Source organism: Bos indicus, chromosome 10 (assembly GCF_029378745.1).
Source record: "Bos indicus isolate NIAB-ARS_2022 breed Sahiwal x Tharparkar chromosome 10, NIAB-ARS_B.indTharparkar_mat_pri_1.0, whole genome shotgun sequence".
Classification (NCBI taxonomy): Eukaryota; Metazoa; Chordata; class Mammalia; order Artiodactyla; family Bovidae; genus Bos; species Bos indicus.
In genome coordinates this window covers 60,136,576-60,156,746 of record NC_091769.1, presented here as the reverse complement: position 1 = coordinate 60,156,746, position 20,171 = coordinate 60,136,576, and the positions used below count along the sequence as shown (strand labels likewise).

Sequence of the window (20,171 nt, the reverse complement as noted above, 5' to 3'; positions counted from 1 at the left end):
TTTACTTCCTGAGATTTTTGTACTGAGAAACTGGACACTCGAGTTCAGTGAAGTGATACTGGGAATCCAGAGGAACCTGACAGGAGCCCTCTGGAGAGCTTCCGTGCTCTCAAAAGGAACTGCCAACTGGACTAAGTCGGGGTGACAAGGGTCACATGTAACTAACTAGAAAGGCTGATAATCCCCAACAGAGCAGGTATCCTAACAAAAGCATACAAATAGGAACTCAATATTGATGAAACAGGTTGTCTGACCACTAAAGGTAACCCTGTGCAGTGTGAATTTTCAGGAATGAGTCATAAATTCTTATAAACACAGACACTAACATCAATTGAGGGCTGTTAGGAAGCAAGTATAAAATACTGCTTTCGTTGAGATAAATCAGGCTCTGAAGAACTCCTCCTCCCTGGAATATGAGTCTATTAAGCACCACAGATCACACAGTTTTAGCAACAAAAGGAGCCTTGGACAGTATCTAAACTAACCCTCATGGGGTTACATGAATGGTAACAGATCCAAAGCTTTATTTGAATTATTCAACATTCACCCAATAAATATTTAGCAAGTGTTTATTATGTGCCGACCACTCTGGTGGATGCTGGTGGTCTCCATATTAATAAGAAAGCCAGAGATTTTTTTATTTAAAAAAAATAGGGTTTCTTAATTTTTTTAGGACTGTTAACAATAACAACAAAAAGGAAAGGTGTATCTTACCATAGATTCTCCCATTAATGGAACATTTTTTAAAAGTCATGATGTTTTGAGTGAGGGTGCCAGTCTTGTCAGAGAAAACATATTCAATCTGGCCTAGCTCCTCATTGAGAGTGGTCGTTCGAGCTTCAGCAGGTGTTGCCTTCCTGGAGTAATACATCTTCCGATCCCAGTTTATAAAATAACTGTGTCCCAGACGAATTACTTCCACACTTTCATCCATTTAAATGGAAAAAAAGAGAGAAATACTCCATCAATCTCAGAACATAAAAAGCTTTACCAAAGCAAGAAGTCTGCTAATGTCTTCAGAGTTTAGAAGAAAATGTGAATGCTCTGTTTCAAGGTCCTAGTGATCTTCCGAGACATGTCAGCAGAAAATGTTCAAAGTCATTTCCTTGTAGCACCTTGAAACAATGGGCTGACTTGGCATAAAGCCTTCAGGAAAGTTCCATGCTTCTCTATTTACATTAAACAGGCCCAGGCCCAGTGGAGATTTCTTGTGTAGCCTACCAGTTATTTGATGCGGCTTCATTTTACCAAAAGAGGTAAAAAGGAGTCCCTCCATGAAGCACTAAGCGAACCATAGTAGATATTGAGTAAAAACAGGGTGTATTGTCATATTACTTTGCCCATTTACCAGAAAAAGAGCATTGTCTTATGATCTAGTGGTGATTTATGACTTTCCAGTTCCAGAAGTGGAATTTCTAAAGCCAAGAGTATAATATTTTTCAGTCTTTGTCATACACAAGGCCAGATTAACTTTCAAAAAAATTACAACAATGTAAGTTTCTACCATTAGATTATTGAAAATTATCTTTTAGTCTATGCCAAATCAAATGGCATCTTATTACTGTTTATTGCATTTCTTTTCTTATCAATGAATTGAATATCTGTTTCAAGTTTTATTGGCCAGTTATATGTCTTCCTGGAATTATCTAATTGCATTGCCTTCCTAGTTCATCTTTCCTATTCAGGTATTAGTGTATTTCTTATTGATTTATATATATGGAATATATATCTATATACATTATATCAATAAGATACACAGTTTATCATTCATCTTTTATTTCTGTTTCCACTATTTTTGACACAAAGAACTTCTCCCTTTTTAATCAATCAAATTTATCAATGGTTTACAGTTTCTGCTTATAGCTTCTTTGGGGGAATTTTTGCTTAGATAAGCCTTCCCTATGGCAAGATTATATATATATATACAGATATCTATACTTTTCTTCCAGTTTTTTAATTTTTTCCACATTTAATTCTTTCTCGCAATTAGAATTTTCTGAAGTATGACATGCATATGAGAAGCTAATTTCAATTTTTACCAAATGTATTCATCACTATTTGTTGAACAATGAATCCTTTCCCCTATTGTGTTAAGATGACTCCATGTCACATAAAGATTACTTCCTAACTAGAATCTGTTTCGGGTATTTCAATTTTGTTCCTTAATGTGTGATTTAATTTATCTCATGTTTTCATTATTGTAGCTTCATAAAATTTGGCATATGAGGTAAGAAAATCTTCATTCTCTTCTTTTAAAAAAATTCTTATCTGTAATCACTAATTTATACCTCTTGATAAAATTAATGTGTTCATCAAATAAACTTTAGAATCACTGTATCAACTTTCTCATAAAACTTACTTGAGACTTTTATTAAATTTATATTAAACTCAATTATTTGAAAAGAATGAATATTTTATAATAAATACCACTTAAAGAAGGATAACTCTTCCGAGGAGTTCAACTTTTAAAAAGTACTTTTATTGGTAAAGAGTTATAGTTTAGTTTTGTTTTGTTTTTGCACATAGGTCCACACCATAGCTTGACAGATTCCTTCCTAGACATTTTATCTTTTTATTGATGAGATAATTTTTAATTGCTTTGGTTTAATGTGTTTTAATAAAAGAAGCTTTCCTTAATATTAAAAAAAAAGTGATTATGTGACAAAATTCAACATTTCACTGAATTATTTTACTGAGTTTTACAGAGGTATTCTATGGATTTTCAAGGTTTATAATCACATTTTCTCTGCTCTTCCTCTCTAAAAGGTTTATTTTGGTTTCATGTCTCATTTTTTTTTAATATTTTAGTTTCATGACTTAGTACATTAACAAGGACATCCAGAACAGTATAAAATAGTAATGACAAAGCAAGGACTCGTAGCTTATTTCTGATCTTTGTGGGAATTAAGCTTTGGTTTTCTCATCTGTAAACTAAGTTGAAAGCAGCCTGATTATGCTAACTCTGAACATATATCTCCTAAAAGACAAAAGATGACACACAAGTTCTTTCTGCACATTAAATCCTATACATCAAATTGACAAACCATTAGCCAGATTCATCAAGAAACAAAGGGAGAAAAATCAAATCAATAAAATTAGAAATGAAAATGGAGAGATCACAACAGACAACACAGAAATACAAAGGATCATAAGAGACTACTCTTAGCAATTATATGCCAATAAACTGGACAACTTGGAAGAAATGGACAAGTTCTTAGAAAAGTACAACTTTCCAAAACTGAATCAGGAAGAAATAGAAAATCTTAACAGACCCATCACAAGCACAGAAATTGAAACTGTAATCAGAAATCTTCAAGCAAACAAAAGCCCAGGTCCAGACGGCTTCACAGCTGAATTCTACCAAAAATTTAGAGAAGAGCTAACACCTATCCTACTCAAACTCTTCCAGAAAATTGCAGAGGAAGGTAAACTTCCAAACTCATTCTATGAGGCCACCATCACCCTAATACCAGAACCTGATAAAGATGCCACAAAAAAGAAAACTACAGTCCAATATCACTGATGAACATAGATGCAAAAATCCTTAAAATTCTACCAACCAGAATCCAACAACATATTAAAAAGATCATACATCATGACCAAGTGGGCTTTATCCCAGGCATGCAAGGCTTCTTCAATATCCACAAATCAATCAACATAATACACCACATTAACAAATTGAAAAATAAAAGCCATATGATTATCTCAATAGATGCAGAGAAAGCCTTTGACAAGATTCAACATCCATTTATGACAAAAACTCTCCAGAAAGCAGGAATAGAAGGAACATACCTCAACATAATAAAAGCTATACATGACAAACCCACAGCAAACATTATCCTCAATGGTGAAAAATTGAAAGCATTTCCCCTAAAGTCAGGAACAAGACAAGGGTGCCCACTTTCACCACTACTATTCAACACAGTTTTGGAAGTTTTGGCCACAGCAATCAGAGCAGAAAAAGAAATAAAAGGAATCCAAATTGGAAAAGAAGAAGTAAAACTCTCACTCTTTGCAGATGACATGATCCTCTACATAGAAAACCCTAAAGACTCCACCAGAAAATTACTAGAGCTAATCAGTGAATATAGTAAAGTTGCAGGATATAAAATCAACACACAGAAATCCCTTGCATTCCTATACACTAATAATGAGAAAAGAGAAAGAGAAATTAAGGAAACAATTCCATTCACCATTGCAACAAAAAGAATAAAATACTTAGGAATATATCTACCTAATGAAACAAAAGACCTATATATAGAAAACTATAAAACACTGGGTAAAGAAATCAAAGAGAACACTAATAGATGGAGAAATATACCGTGTCCACGGATTGGAAGAATCAATACAGTGAAAATGAGTATAGTACCCAAAGCAATCTATAGATTCAATGCAATCCCTATTAAGCTACCAACGGTATTTTTCACAGAGCTAGAACAAATAATTTCACAATCTGTATGGAAATACAAAAAACTTCGAATAGCCAAAGCAATCTTGAGAAAGAAGAATGGAACTGGAGGAATCAACCTGCCTGTCTTCAGGCTCTAATACAAAGCCACAGTCATCAAGACAGTATGGTACTGGCACAAAGACAGAAATATAGATCAATGGAACAAAATAGAAAGCCTAGAGATAAACCCATGTACCTATGGACACCTTATCTTTGACAAATGAGGCAAGAATATACAATGGAGAAAAGACAATCTCTTTAACAAGTGGTGCTGGGAAAACTGGTCAACCACTTGTAAAAGAATGAAACTAGAACACTTTCTAACACCATACACAAAAATAAACTCAAAATGGATTAAAGATCTAAATGTAAGACCAGAAACTATACAACTCTTAGAGGAGAACACAGGCAAAACACTCTCCGACATAAATCACAGCAGGATCCTCTATGACCCACCTCCCAGAATATTGGAAATAAAAGTAAAAGTAAACAAATGGGACCTAATTAAAATTAAAAGCTTCTGCACAACAAAGGAAACTATTAGCAAGGTGAAAAGGCAGCCTTCAGAATGGGAGAAAATAATAGCAAATGAAGCAACTGACAAAGAATTAATTCAAAATTATACAAGCAACTCCTGCAGCTCAATTCCAGAAAAATAAATGACCCAATCAAAAAATGGGCCAAAGAACTAAACAGACATTTCTCCAAAGAAGACATACAGATGGCTAACAAACACATGAAAAGATGCTCAATATCACTCATTATCAGAGAAATGCAAATCAAAGCCACAATGAGGTACCATTTCATGCCAGTCAGAATGGTGGCTATCCAAAAGTCTATAAGCAATAAATACTGGAGAGGGTGTGGAGAAAGGGGAACCCTCTTACACTGTTGGTAGGAATGCAAACTAGATCAGCCACTATGGAGAAGAGTGTGGAGATTCCTTAAAAAACTGGAAATAGAACTGCCATACGACCCAGCAATCCCACTGCTGGGCATACACACCGAGGAAACCAGAATTGAAAGAGACACGTGTACCCCAATGTTCATCACAGCACTGTTTATAATAGCCAGGACATGGAAGCAACCTAGATGTCCATCAGCAGATGAATGGATAAGAAAGCAGTGGTACATATACACAATGGAGTATTACTCAGCCATTAAAAAGAATACATTTGAATCAGTTCTAATGAGGTGGATGAAACTGGAGCCTATTATACAGAGTGAAGTAAGCCAGTAAACACCAATACAGTATACTAACGCATATATATGGAATTTAGAAAGATGGTAACGATAACGCTGCATGCGAGACAGCAAAAGAGACACAGATGTATAGAACAGTCTTATGGACTCTGTGGGAGAGGGTGAGGGTGGGACGATTTGGGAGAATGGCATTGAAACATGTATAATATCATATGTGAAACGAAACACCAGTCCAGGGTTGATGCATGATACAGGATGCTCAGGGCCAGTGCACTGGGATGACCCAGAGGGATGGTATGGGGAGGGAGGTGGGAGGGGGATTCAGGATGGGGAACACGTGTACACCCGTGGTGGATTCATGTTGATGTATGGCAAAACCAATACAATATTGTAAAGTAATTAGCCTCCAATTAAAATAAATAAATTTATATTAAAAAAATAAATCCTATGTATCTAGTTCTATAAGTATATGACATACCTACATCTCCCTCTGCAGAAATGGTATGGTGTCAGTTCATTTTCTATTTAAATGGTAATACTTTTTTTCACACAAACTAAAAAAGCACACTGTAACTCTGTAGAATCATAAAAATAAATGTCATACTCTGCATGTATTTATTTTACGTTACCCAGTTACAATCTAATTTTAATTTCATTCCCACCCCACTTGCTTGTAAGTTCCTTGCTAGCTGTTCTAATCGGCTTTGCTCTTCCTATTCCATTCACTCAGAAAGCATTAGCACATATCATAAACTAGCCACAATGCCTGACCTGTCATAGGTAGTCAGTTAGTGTTGAATGAGTGAATCCTGACCCTTTATTCCCCAATTTCACCAGTAAGGACATTAAGACCTACAGAGATTGTGAATAACCCAAGGTCACACAATCACAGAACCAAGACTAGAATTCGGGCATCTGGTAAAGTCAATGCATACCAGACCTGGAGAGTGCCATAAAAAATGGCATTATGCATTGTCATAATGTGAGTAACTGTTCAATCACTTGACATTTTCATTTATTTAAAGGTAAAGCATCTCCCTAAAAATCTAAGCAAAATGAATGGAGAACAGAATTTAATCCTGTGTTATGGTTCAAGTTGGTGGAAGTATTCTTAATTAATTTTAATTCTTAGACCTTAAAATAGTCTATAGAGAAGAAGGTATCTTTTTTGTTTGGAAAAGGAGGATTTAGGAGAGTCACAGTGGAACATTCACCCCTTTGCTTTATAATAGCAGAGAAAAGGAGACAAATGTTCCAGAGTTAGTATAATCAAACTGTTTAGTGTTTTCTGCCTGGATGCTCAAAGAGCAGGGCTTATGATTTCCCCCATTCTGTGGCAAAATAAGCAACATGGAAACGAGTTTCTTTTGCTTTAGAAAAAAACACTCAAAAGCTAATTCCTTGGGAGTACAGCAATTACATTTCTTAAGATGGTGTATTAAAAAACTGTAGCTGGTTATATTTTAACACTATAGATAAACTGACAGCATAGAAATACCCTGCCAAAATCAACGTATTATGCTCACATGGAATTGTTAACCATTCAATGTAAATTCTGCACCGTTATCCTTTAGTGACACTGCACTAATTTATTCCTTGAACCTTTGGAAAATTTTGTAGAAAACCTTCATCCCTCCAATCAGAAATACCTGGACTTCTCTTTTTCCAGATCTTGGTATGAGCAACCTGAAATCCCCCAGAATGCTTTTTGCCTCAACTTTATGTCAGGCTGACCTCAGATCACTGTTCTTATTTGGTGAGGAAAAAAGCTCATATTATCTTCATCAATACCATGGCTTACCAACAGGTAGAAAATTCTAGTGTCTTTTGATGTCTTGGCTGATTAATAAATCATGTACAACTTAGACGTAGACACTGTGCCAAGTGTTAGAATACTTGGGTTTGGATCTTGGTTCTGTCCCTAATCAGCTTTACAATCCTGAGAAAATCATCTCATTTATGAAAGAAGTTCAACAGCAATAACTTCAAAAGATTTGGGGAGGGGGAGATGTAAATGAGATAATGTATGTGAAAGCACTTTATGTAAAATACAAATGTCTATTTTACATTAATTGTCTAGAGGTAAGGTGATATTATTTGGAGCAGAAAGTAACTCAGAAGTCAATTATTTTAATCCTCCCGTTTTACAGCAAGTATTTCCTAGGCAAACTAGGGCACAGAGAAGCCAAGTACTTTCTCCAAGGTCACACAGCTATTAGTGGCAAAAATATCAGAATGTGAACTTGGACTATTCCAAACAGGTTTTCTTTCTGCCACGGCAGGGAACACATTAGAAGGAAAAAGGACCTGGGAATCTTGGTCTTTAAAAAACAATATTAGAAATCATAAAATGAAAAATACCAATACACTTCAAAGAAAGAGTATATACGGAATATACTTCCTTTGTGAGGACACATGAAACTGCTCATGTGCAGATGGTAAGTCACTCTGAGCGTCTATTGTTCATTTCCACATAAAAGGAAAGCTATAAAAGCTGACCATAGCTCCTCTGGCAAAGAGCAAGATTTACTACAGACTTCATAATTGGATACAAGCATGAGAGGTCCTCAGAATCAAAGACAAGCCAGTAGGATACATTTTAAATAGAGCCTGCTCTGACCACAGTTCCAGAAGGCCCAAAGTAATTTGTGGTGTTGTGGCCACATGCCACTATTTCAAGTCAATTTCCCACAACTTGACATTTCAGTTTCCTGACTGCTATCCAAAATAAGGGTGGATTTTGTGCATTAAACTTCCCCAGCTTCATCAGAGCGAGGATTTTGGAAAGAGAGAAAAAGAAGCTCATAAAAATTAGTAGAGATTTAGAGCTGGTGATTTTGTGTATTGTTAAAATACTGGTGATGAGGAATGTCAAACAACCACGTCTCATCTTGGCTCCAGTGTCTTTGGGATTGTCCGCCTCAGTCTTGGCAGGATTAGGATCAAAATTGTCTCAGGTACAGATTCTAGGGCCAACTTGTAACTTTTATCAAGCACATACATAAACACACACACTCACAGAGTGCTTATGTATAGATAGACAGGCAGACCATTTTAGCCCTAGTTTATAGGACCAAATCTAGAAATGACAAATCAAGTTGTAGAGGGAGTAATAAGCCAAACTTCTTTTTCAACAATGAATAAGCACCAACAACCAACCATATTTCAACTCCTTCATATATTCACTGATAGTTACTAATAAAAATAGAAATAATTAATATTCACTGATCTCTTATAATGTGTCAGGCATTTGTCTAAGAGCATTATAGGTTTGCTTACTCTCTATACTACCTTTTAAAGTAGAACTATTACTTTCTCCATGTATAAAACGAGGACACTGAGGTACCAGGAAGTAAAGTAACTTGCTCAAGGTTATGGAACTAGGAAGTGGTAGCACAAGGTCTAAATCCTGGTATCTGGAGCCAGACTAGTACCAAGAAGGCATCATCTCAATAGATCCCCCCAAATATTTTTCTGTTTCTTTCCCAACATCAACCCAATTCTAATTCATTAGGTTGCATGAGACTACACGGTAGTCCATGTATTCCAGAGGAAAACATTCCTAAGAAACCAAATCAAATCAAGAAGAAAATAAAATGCATCTATTGTTAATTTGAAAATGTGAAACTTAAGCAGATTAAACAGCTTAGTTGCCTCATTTGTAACAGATGTGGCAGATCATGAGCAGTTAGAGACTTCTATCTCACTGCTGTAATTTTAAGACAAACAAAAATGATTACATAGAACACAGGCTTTTGACAAAATGGTTTCAAAGAACAAACTCTCATCTTACCTCACATATAATGAAATGGGTACCACTGTATTAAGGATAATAATATATGACCAGAATGTTAAGAATCCTGAGAATACAGAGTTCTTCTCTCCTTCATTCCAAAAGAGGAAAGTTCTGAATTGGTTCCCAACTTGATTCTCCCAGATTGAATTTCCAATCGCAAGAATAGTTCCCAAGCATATCAGAAATCCAAAAATCTGAAATGAGTATAGAAGTCCAGTTAAGGTTAACTTGAATCCCAACTAGTCATATCAACACAAGGCAATTACACTTCTAATTCCAATTGTTATTTGAAAATCAAGTTATACAAAGCTCATCTAAGTATCACTAATCATATGAGTAAAATGTAATATGCTTACCTTGGGAACTTGGCTAAATATTTTACATATACATTTTCTCACTTAATTCTCCCATTAACTTTCTGAGATAGGAAAAAACATTCACACTTTACAGGCAAAAAACAAAAAACAGACAGGTTATATAACTTGTTTATGGCCACAAAGCTAATAACTTCACATCCTCTATTTCTGAGGTATGCATGTGTTTAAGTGGCTTCCAAAGATTAAGGGCTTCCCAGGTGACGCAGTGGTAAAGGATCTGCTGCCAATGCAGGAGACGCAAGAGACATGGGTTCCCTACCTGGGTCGGGAAGATCCACTGCAGTAGGAAATGGCAATCCACTCCAGTATTCTTGCCTGGAAAATTCCATGTACAGAGGAGCCTGGAGGGCTACAGTCCATGGGCTCACAAAGAGTCGGACACGACTGAGCGCGTGGGTGCGCGCACACACATACACACACACACACACACACACAGAAGCACAAGAAGTACAAGAAGATGTCCTGACTTGCTCTAGTCAGTTCCAGTTTAATCTACTGTCCAGCTGTAATATTAACAGTATTCCCTTCTTTCACCTTCAAAAGCATCCTGGTAAATGAAAAATTATATGGTAACCCAAGGCACAAAAGCAAAAGGAAGAAAACATCAGTAATAAAAGACCTTCTCAGACTAGTCAAGTCTCTTGGCTACAGATCTAGCTACACAATGATTCCTTGAAGTCAACAAGAAAGATAAGGGTTAGTTAAAATACTGCAGGACATACACTAAAAATTTTCAGGTTGCTTTTGAGATTCAAAAAAAAAGTAGAAAGCAACCTCAAAATTTTTAGCCAACTCCTACATTTGCAAATACTCGATCAGTATTAGCGAAGCAGACATTTTGGAGGTAACAAGGCCCCAAATGCAAAATCTCCAAATACAAATTCCACAAGAAGAATGAAGATTTCTGAAAGAAATCTCATCAGAATGTAAGAAACATATTCAGATAATGATTGTGATATTGCCTAATTTTGTTATAATAACTTACCCATAGTACTAGAGTATTCATCAGTCTATCAATGCTTGTCCTCTTAAACTTTGTCTTACCACTGTTCTGCATTAGTTTAGTGTCAGGACCTGCAAAAGAAAAAAGGAAAGAAAAATAACTTTGAAATGATTAGATTATGTATTATTATTATTAATTCCTAAGAATATCAAACGTTCCTGAAAGGAAAATAACGTTTTTCCAAAATAATTTGAGTTTTATTAAGAGTAGGATTCTTAAGTTGTTTATGATGATGGAATTCCAGTTGAGCTATTTCAAATCCTAAAAGATGATGCTGTGAAAGTGCTGACCTCAATATGTGAGCAAATTTGGAAAACTCAGCAGTGGCCACAGGACTGGAAAAGGTCAGTTTTCATTCCAATCCCAGAGAAAGGCAATGCCAAAGAATGCTCAAACCACCACACAACTGCACTCATCTCATACGCTGGTAAAGAAATGCTCAAAATTCTCCAAGCCAAGCTTCAGCAATACATGAACCACGAACTTCCAGATGTTCAAGTTGGTTTTAGAAAAGGCAGAGGAACCAGAGATCAAATTGCCAACATCCATTAGATCATCGAAAAAGCACGAGAGTTCCAGAAAAACATCTATTTCTGTTTTATTGACTATGCCAAAGCCTTTGACTGTGTGGATCACAAGAACCTGGAAAATTCTGAAAGAGATGGGAATACCAGACCACCTGACCTGTCTCTTGAGAAACCTGTATGCAGGTCAGGAAGCAACAGTTAGAACTGGACATGGAACAGCAGACTGGTTCCAAATAGGAAAAGGAGTTCATCAAGGCTGTATACTGTCACCCTGTTTATTTAACTAATATGCAGAGTACATCATGAGAAACGCTGGGCTGGAAGAAGCACAAGCTGGAATCAAGATTGCCGGGAGAAATATCAATAACCTCAGATATGCAGATGACACCACCCTTATGGCAGAAAGTGAAGAGGAACTAAAAAGCCTCTTGATGAAAGTGAAAGTGGAGAGTGAAAAAGTTGGCTTAAAGCTCAACATTCAGAAAACGAAGATCATGGCATCCAGTCCCATCACTTTATGGCAAACAGATGTGGAAACAGTTGCTGACTTTATTTTTGGGGGCTCCAAAATCACTGCAGATAGTGACTGCAGCCATGAAATTAAAAGATGCTTACTCCTTGGAAGGAAAGTTATAACCAACCTAGACAGCATGTTAAAAAGCAGAGACATTACTTTGTCAACAAAAGTCTGTCTAATCAAAGCTATGGTTTTCCCAGTAGTCATGTATGGATGTGAGAGTTGGACTATAAATAAAGCTGAGTGCCAAAGAATTGATGCTTTTGAACTGTGGTGTTGGAGAAGACTCTTGAGAGTCCCTTGGACTGCAAAGAGATCCAACCAGTCCATTCTAAAGGAGATCAGTCCTGAGTGTTCATTGGAAGGACTGATGTTGAAGCTGAAGAAACTCCAATACTTTGGCCACCTCATGCGAAGGGTTGCCTCATTTGAAAAGACCCTGATGCTGGGGAAGACTGAGGGCAGGAGGAGAAGGGGAAGACAGGATGAGATGGTTGGATGGCATCACCGACTCAATGGACATGAGTTTGGGTGAACTCCAGGAGTTGGTGATGGACAGGGAGGCCTGGAGTGCTGCAGTTCAGGGGGTCAAAGCGTCAGACACGACTGAGCGATTGAACTGATGATGAAACAATTGACTCTCAACTGATATCTTTAACAATAATCCTGGAAACTGCAAGGGAATTGATCTCCTTAGAATAGGATAAATCCAGACATAATTTGTAGCTAAAAGGTTTAAGAAATGCTTTTTTCCAAAAATCTATGTATGGATGTGCTTATAGTTTGAAGCAATTAAAGTCAATCAAATGGAGGAATGATTTGGAAATGTTTACAAGAATGTAGTAATAAACACAATTCAGAACACTGAAGTCAAAAATGGAAAGTTAGGGGAAAAAATCAAATGCTGGATGTGTTTCCCAAAAAAGATTTTTGGTGGCTTTAATGGAGAAACTCCAAACAACACAACAGCAAGTAATTTAAACCTTTATTGGGTATTGCACACTGTTTATATGATATGCATTTTTGTAAGAGCAAGAATTGTCTTAAATATGGTGTTGAGATTTATTTCAAGTAATCCTTTTAAACCCCATGTTAAATATTTACTAACTGCCTTGTTCAAGAAATTCTAAGAATAATATTAGCTGCTTTAGAGGTAGATTATTAGATGACTAACAAAGACTATTAGATTATATTGCTAAGTAAATTCCTTATAAACAAAGATGCTCAATAGAAGTGATCACATTTTAATTATATCTGATTTCCCTAGTCTTCCCTCTCTACACCATCTTCCCACAATTACCACCAATCCATGTACCCACTTAATAGAGGAGGAGAGGGGGAAGGAGAGAAAGGAGAGAAAGGGGGTACACATGAAATTATACATCATTCTAGAAGTCAAGAAACAATGGGAACATTCTTAAAAGACTCCTTTACTTAAAAGACAAATTGGAGTAAAGACTGGGGTCTCATAACAATTCAGTCTTGAGTTAGAAATTGTATCCCAGTGTCCTTTTCCCAGCCAATGCTGGGCAAAGACCACCCACTTTTTCCCAGAATCGTTTATTAAAATCATCTGGACATTGAGGGTGGGAAGCATTTCTTTTAGTAAAGATCACAAAGGGCAAATAAAGTTTGTGATTGCTAAAAGCTGAAAATTGACAGACCAGTTTGGTGCTAAAAATTTACATTTCTTAGGCATACACACAGACTAGCAAAGAATCTGCTTAATGAGTTCTTAAGTACTTATTTAAATATAGCCACAGATGTTGAGACACACATCTCTTCTTCCCCTCATAGTCAAGATTTTGAAAGAATTTTCTTTACCCTTCAGCCTCTGATTCTTTGTCTCCAACTCATTTCTCAAGCTAGTTTCTGAGCCAATCACTCCACCAAAACAGATCCGGCATTGTCATCTATATCCTCCATGCCTTCTTTGACCTCTCAGCAGACTTCGACACTGTTGACTATTTCATCCTTTTGAAATACACTCTTCCCTTAGCTTCTGTTTTACAGTGTTCTGCTATTCCTCCTACCTCTTTGATAGCTGTTTCTTTGTTTTCCATTATGCTCACTCCTTTATTCTCAATCATTAAACAGTGAGACTTCTTAAAAATTAAGTATAGGCCATCTTCTTTTCCTTCTCAACCCACCTTCCCTGAGAAATCTAAGATCATAGCTCCAGTTAACATCTATAGACCAAATGTGTATCTTCAGCTCAGATCGCTCCTCTGAGCTCTAAACTTATATATTTCATTGCCTATATGATATCTTCCCCTGGATGTTTCTAAGGCCCCTCAAGTGGCCCTTGTCCAGCCTAGCTTCTGCTCTTTCTCCAGGGTTCCTTATCTCAATGAATGGTACCACTCTCCATTCAGTTGTGAAAGGTGGGAGAAACCTCAGAGTCTAATCTATCCCATGACTCCCACTCTAATGCAAAGTATCATCACCTCTCAACTGGACTGTATGTAGGAAAAGCCTAGCAACTTTGTCTCCTGCATCTGCTACCATCCTATGTATACACTGTTTTCCTGGATCCTATTGACCAACTTTAAAAATATTACAGGCAAAAGCAAAACTTTCCAGTTTAACACATACACATATCATCTGTATGAAAAACTGACAATGGCTTCTCAATGCTCTTAGGATAAAGACCAAAATTCTGAATACAGACCATAAGGGTCCTGGATGGTCCAACCTCTATCCCTGTCTCTAGGCACGTGCCCACTTCTATTCTCTAAGTTTTCCAAGTTCCACACTGGCCTTAAATTTTGCCTTTTTTTTTTCACCTCCCCAGCCTCATTCCCACCACAGGGCCTTTGCCTGTGGTGTGCCTTTTAGCTAGCTTGTTCTTTCCCCTCAGGTTCCTCCACCATACACTCTTGTGAGTTCATGTTCTTTTTCTTTAGAGTACTTTTCTCAGTTTGATATTATACACTCATTACTATAATGATTTAAGAGTAATGCCTTTCTTTCCTACCAGACTCAAATCACATGAGTGAAGGGACTACACTTTTCTTGGTCACATTCTTGCAAAAAAGTAAGTAGCATAGTGCCTGCCACACAGCAGGTACCCAGTAAGTAACTGTTTAATGAATGAATTTATTTATTAAGTACCTACAATGTTTTAGGAAATATCTATATGTGCTTTTCACATCTTATTATCTCACTAATGCTTAAAACAAGCCAATAAATTAGGTATTATTATCCTTAGGTCAATAACAATGAAACTGAGGATTAAAGAATTTAAATAACTTGCATGAGGTTTCCTTTTTTTTATTTTTTATTTTTTGGCCTGTAAGCATCAGAGCCAAAATTAGAACCCAGATACATCTAATTCTAAAGCTTTTGCTCTTAACCACGATTTTTAAAGCCATATGAAATAGTCCATTAATTCATTAACTCACTGACTCAATCAATATGTAAGACTATGACTCATTCAGAGTTCAAACAGGAAATAGATGACACACTGAACAAGGATTATTAGAGGAAGGTATATTTATAAAGAGACTCTTTACAAAAGTACTGGTGGGTGTATAGGAGGTACAGGAGAAGTAAAATGTTAACATAGTAACCAAGCACTTCCTAGCAATCAAGATGTTCTTCATCTACCCTAGAAGGGAGACATGAGGGGAGGGGTGGTTATTATACCCTAAAGGAGAGAGTTGTGTAAAGTTTGCAGCTTCTAAAGGAAGGGTGGCTTTATGTTGAGGGACCCAGCCAGCTTTAAGGGAGGCAGCTGGGGAAATAAATACCATGACCTCAGTCTTGTTCCTTTGATTTCTTCCCAGGGATCCCCAAAGACAGGACCAAAGTTCAAGGAAACCTATTAGTGTGAACCATACAGGTCAGCCTCCCAGGGCAGAGAGAAGAGTGTGAAGTGGTGACAGCAGATCTGCAGGGGCAAGTGGAATACAGCCAGCACAAAAACCTACTATGCACCAAGATGGTACTGACTCCTATGGACCCCTTACATGGATAAGACTTCTACCCTTAGAAACAGGACTTTCTCCTGTCATGAGTTAAAAGAAAAGCCATTCCAGGGAGGCATGGCCTAGCTGTTAATGTATATTATAAAATCTTCATAAATTATACATTTGTAAAGTAAACCATGTTTATGTCAACTACACTTCTTACACAACCCTTAAGGGCAGGTATAACTAGAGTACTAATACAGAAAGAATAGTTAATTTGTTTGAGATAACTTTCATAAGATCTAGGCGTTCACATGGACCTAGTTCCCGAAGTTAGATGTCTCAAGACTTAGGGTGCTGAGACACTCCTTTGTTCAACTCTAGCACTGACAAAATCAACCATTCCTCTGCCTGCAATTATTCTAATTAAGCTTTCTATTAATATTTGTGCCTAGATGAAAGTTAATATAGGCATGCTCTGCTTTATAAGTATATATAATAAATAAATGCTCTGCCAGTGAACATTAAGATCACATCACAAAAGAGGGTGATTCCCTATTTCTCCCTGCCAAGATCCAAGAGCAGTACATTATCCCAACTCTCAGCCTATGGAGCAGATAGTGTACTCTGAATTGATGTCAGAAGAAGGGAGAAGCAGGGAAGGAAGGAAAATAGCAATTGTGAGGCATTCTCTTCCATATGCACTGCCTCTCTGAGCCTTTATAGTGACTCTCTAATGTACTCATTCCCACATTACAGCAGATAAAACTAAAGCTTAGGACTTTTAAGTAACCACGGTTTAACATCCTTCAGCTGGCAAACAAATCTGAACCCAGATACGTCCAATCCAAATTCTGTGAACTTTCTGTTATACTGTTTCGGAGGGGGACCTGTTCAACTTACCACTCCACTTTCTTCTATGGAGGAGCATTTCCACACAAAGCCAACATGATGAAGGAAAACCTGACCCCTGCGTGGCTCGCACCAGCTGTCCTAACATAACATGCTATAGCTGAACCACTGTCCTGAATTAGTCATTCCAAACAAGATCACACAAATGCAAACAAAACTTTGGGTTACAGCCCACTCCTAGGATGATGCACTTCCACTTCTCTAATGACAGGGAACAAACTGAGGTGGTCTTTCCCATCAGAGGACCTTGAAGGGCTTTCCTGGTTGTCCAGTGGTTAAGAATCTGCCTGCCATGAAGGAGACACAGGTTCTATCCCTGATCCAGGAAGATCCCACATGTGGTGGAGCAACTATGCCTGTGCACCATGAGTACTGAGTCCGCACTCTAGAGCCCAGGAGCCACAACTACTGAAGTCCACACACCCTAGAGCCCATGCTCTGCAACAAGAGAAGCCATCGCAATGAGAAGCCTGCACACATAGAAACTAGAGAATAATCCCCACTCATCACAACTAGAGAAAAATAAGCAGCAGTGAACACCCAGCACAGCCAGAAAACAATAAAAAATAAATAAAATTATTTAAAAAAAAAATAAAAGAGACCTTCAAGAAATCTCTTCATTAAGCGTGACAATTGAAGTGGGAAGATAGGTTAATGTATAAGACTAGCATGCTTTTTCTCAATACAAGATGCAAAATAAGGAAATATATAATCAAGGGTTTATTCCCCTGACTAAAGAATAAAAGCATCTGATGAAAACATGATGAAACCAGATTCATTCCCAGATAAAATGACATATACTGCATCATTTCGAGGGATTTCTCAAGTCCTTATAATGGCAATGTCCCGACAGTGAGAGCCTTGCTAACACTCACAGCTGAGAGTATTTAGGAGGAATTCAAAGGATTTTTCTAGATTCGGAGCACTTTTGAGACTTTAATGAACATTTTGTTGTTGCTGAAGAAAGTCAGTTAAGAAAAACATTCCAATTTTGATTGCACATATAGTCAATGGGCCCAAAACACATCTTAATTTGGTGTCACAAGAAACAGGATTTTTAAAAGTCAAGGGCTAGCAATTGAAGCCATGAGTAAAAATTGAGAGGCTTTATGAAATGATGCTACTGCAAGCTTCCTTGGCAAGAAAGTGCCACCTTGGGCCCTTTAGAGATAAATTCAGTTCAGTTCAGTCGCTCAGTCGTGTCTGACTCTTAGCGACCCCATGAATTGCAGCACCCAGGCCTCCCTGTCCATCACCAACTCCCAGAGTTCACTCAAACTCATGTCCATCGAGTCGGTGGTGCCATCCAGAGATAAATTAGAGATAGGAAAAGTAATAGCAGGAAGAGTAAGAGATGCTCCCCTTCCTCCCTCAAGCCCTACCCCCACCTCCAGCCTGCACAGTCCTTCCAGAAGCTGCTGGCCTGCTGAGAGATAGTAGAAGAAGCTCTGAAGTATACACAGAAATGACTGCAGGATCTCTAACAAGGCTTTTCTTAAAGGACTGCTTGAAATTGGCAAACTACAAAATCAACAACAGAGCCAGGACTTTCTTTCACGCTTGTCCTCCACTTTAAAGGCAGGCTGATTAATACATATGATGATAGGGATGATTGAGATGGGGTTAGAGAATAAGAAAATAAACATTAGGTATCTAGCATCTGAGTAATCAAGGCCCATGCACTCTCAAGAGTAAGTTCGTGATGTCAGTGGTTCCTTACAGAGTGGGGCCAGGCACACTGTTTCCAGAGCAGTGGTGTCTTACCCTGGTGCTCTACACTCTGTAGTCAACTCAGAAGGGCACTTGGCATGCTCATCCAACCTGGAGAGCCACAGACTGTGCCCATGCAGTTCTCAGGAAGAGTTCACCCACTGCACCCTGGGAAGTCCACTGTACCTGCAAAAATAACCATTCCAAAACACCAGCTGGTATTTCTCAGGACACAGCCCCTCAGAATTATCTTCTCATTGTTGAGGGAGTGCTTGCTGCCCTTCCAAGACAGAACTCCGGTGAATTTATCTAACTTGTTGTTAGGCGCCTCACACACAACAATCCCTGTAAAATACAAGAAACAAACATCTTTATGCCTCACCTGGAACTCTCTTTAGAAGCCTGCAATACCGTTAGCAGCCTACTTCTCATATACAGTTCATTTTCCTTCTCTTTTCAACAGCCCAGTGTCATATATATGAAAAAGTGAAAGTGTTAGTCACTCAGGTGTGTCCAACTCTGTGAACCCCATGGACTGTAGCCCGGCAGGCTCTTCTGTCCATGAAATTCTCCAGGCAAGAATACTGGAGTAGACTGCCATACCGTTCTCACACACACACACACACAAAGTCAAGCTAGGAAAAATCACCTGGGGCAGGGCACAAATGTTGTGAAACATGATTTTCTGCACTGTCCAAATAAGAATAGAAACCCCAAGAGCCATGGGATGTTTTTTCCTTTAAAAACAATCACTTTCATGTTGATATATGGCAAAACCAATACAATATTATAAAGTTAAAAAATAAAATAAAATAAATTAACAAAAAAACAATCACTTATCTCTACTTTTGGTTTGAAACAAATGATTTTTGGAAAGATAAAGCAGAGGTGATCCTAAAAGTTTTTATTTCATCTTTTTTTTTATTATTATTTAATGTAACTTACACACAGGTTAAGATGGCATACTTCTAGTTTCACAACCAAAGTTAATTGGGTCTTTCTAGGCTCATAATCAGAATTTTGGGTTCCTACTATACTCCACCCCCAGGAAACCTGGGCCTTGTATTTGCCCCATGTGCCTGAGAATGCATGTGATTCCTTTCAGCTGTTTCATGCTTCTTATCTTGATTAGATTCAGAGTTCTGGGGACTCTCAGAGGCACATATAACTTGCCCCAAACTGTCCGAAAGATGTTTCTAGTTTTTTTTTTTTTTTAATACCAAGCCCATTCCAAATCAACCAATCAATTTGTTCAATTATTTCAATAAGAAAATACATTTTTAGGATGAGGGTTCTCTTGATAGAAAAAGAAACCAGAAATAATCTTTCATGGACTCTGTCACAAAGTATATCTATTAGATTTAAGTACATTTGCATTGCACATAGTTGGGGTTAACTTTTTGAGTACAAAGATTTGAAGGACAGAGGGAGAGAGGAAGGAAAAGAGAGGAAAGGAGTGAAAAAGATAACTGAGAACAGATCAAAACAAGATTCAAGCCAGCCAGGGGTAAGATTAGTGTGTATAAAATTCTCTCCCCAAAACAATAAAGATACATTTATTTAATCAGAAACCAAAAGGGTATTTTGCAACATAGAAAGCAACATTTGGAAAAATAAACAAGGGAAGTATGTCTTTAGCACTGACTGAAGGGAAGAGAGACCAGAACTTCCTACAGAACTTCCATATTGTACTGTTTACACCCCCATCAAACACCCTCCTGAACTTAGAGACTTCTTACCTGACTCCTTTCCTTCCCAGGATGAT

At 37.5% G+C, this 20,171-nt stretch overlaps 1 protein-coding gene across 6 annotated transcripts in view; it reads right to left on the bottom strand.

The window, feature by feature from the left end:
- ATP8B4 (ATPase phospholipid transporting 8B4 (putative)) overlaps window positions 1-20,171 on the bottom strand; it is a 342,310-nt gene that overhangs the window by 101,741 nt on the left and 220,398 nt on the right. For all 6 annotated transcript variants that reach the window (XM_070797570.1, XM_070797568.1, XM_070797567.1 and 3 more), the window contains 4 exons: window positions 18,593-18,751; window positions 10,812-10,900; window positions 9,447-9,643; window positions 715-923 (listed from right to left, as the gene is read on the bottom strand). In XM_070797570.1, the coding sequence (XP_070653671.1) occupies window positions 715-923; window positions 9,447-9,643; window positions 10,812-10,900; window positions 18,593-18,751 (654 nt within the window). The remainder of the gene's footprint in view (window positions 1-714; window positions 924-9,446; window positions 9,644-10,811; window positions 10,901-18,592; window positions 18,752-20,171) is intronic.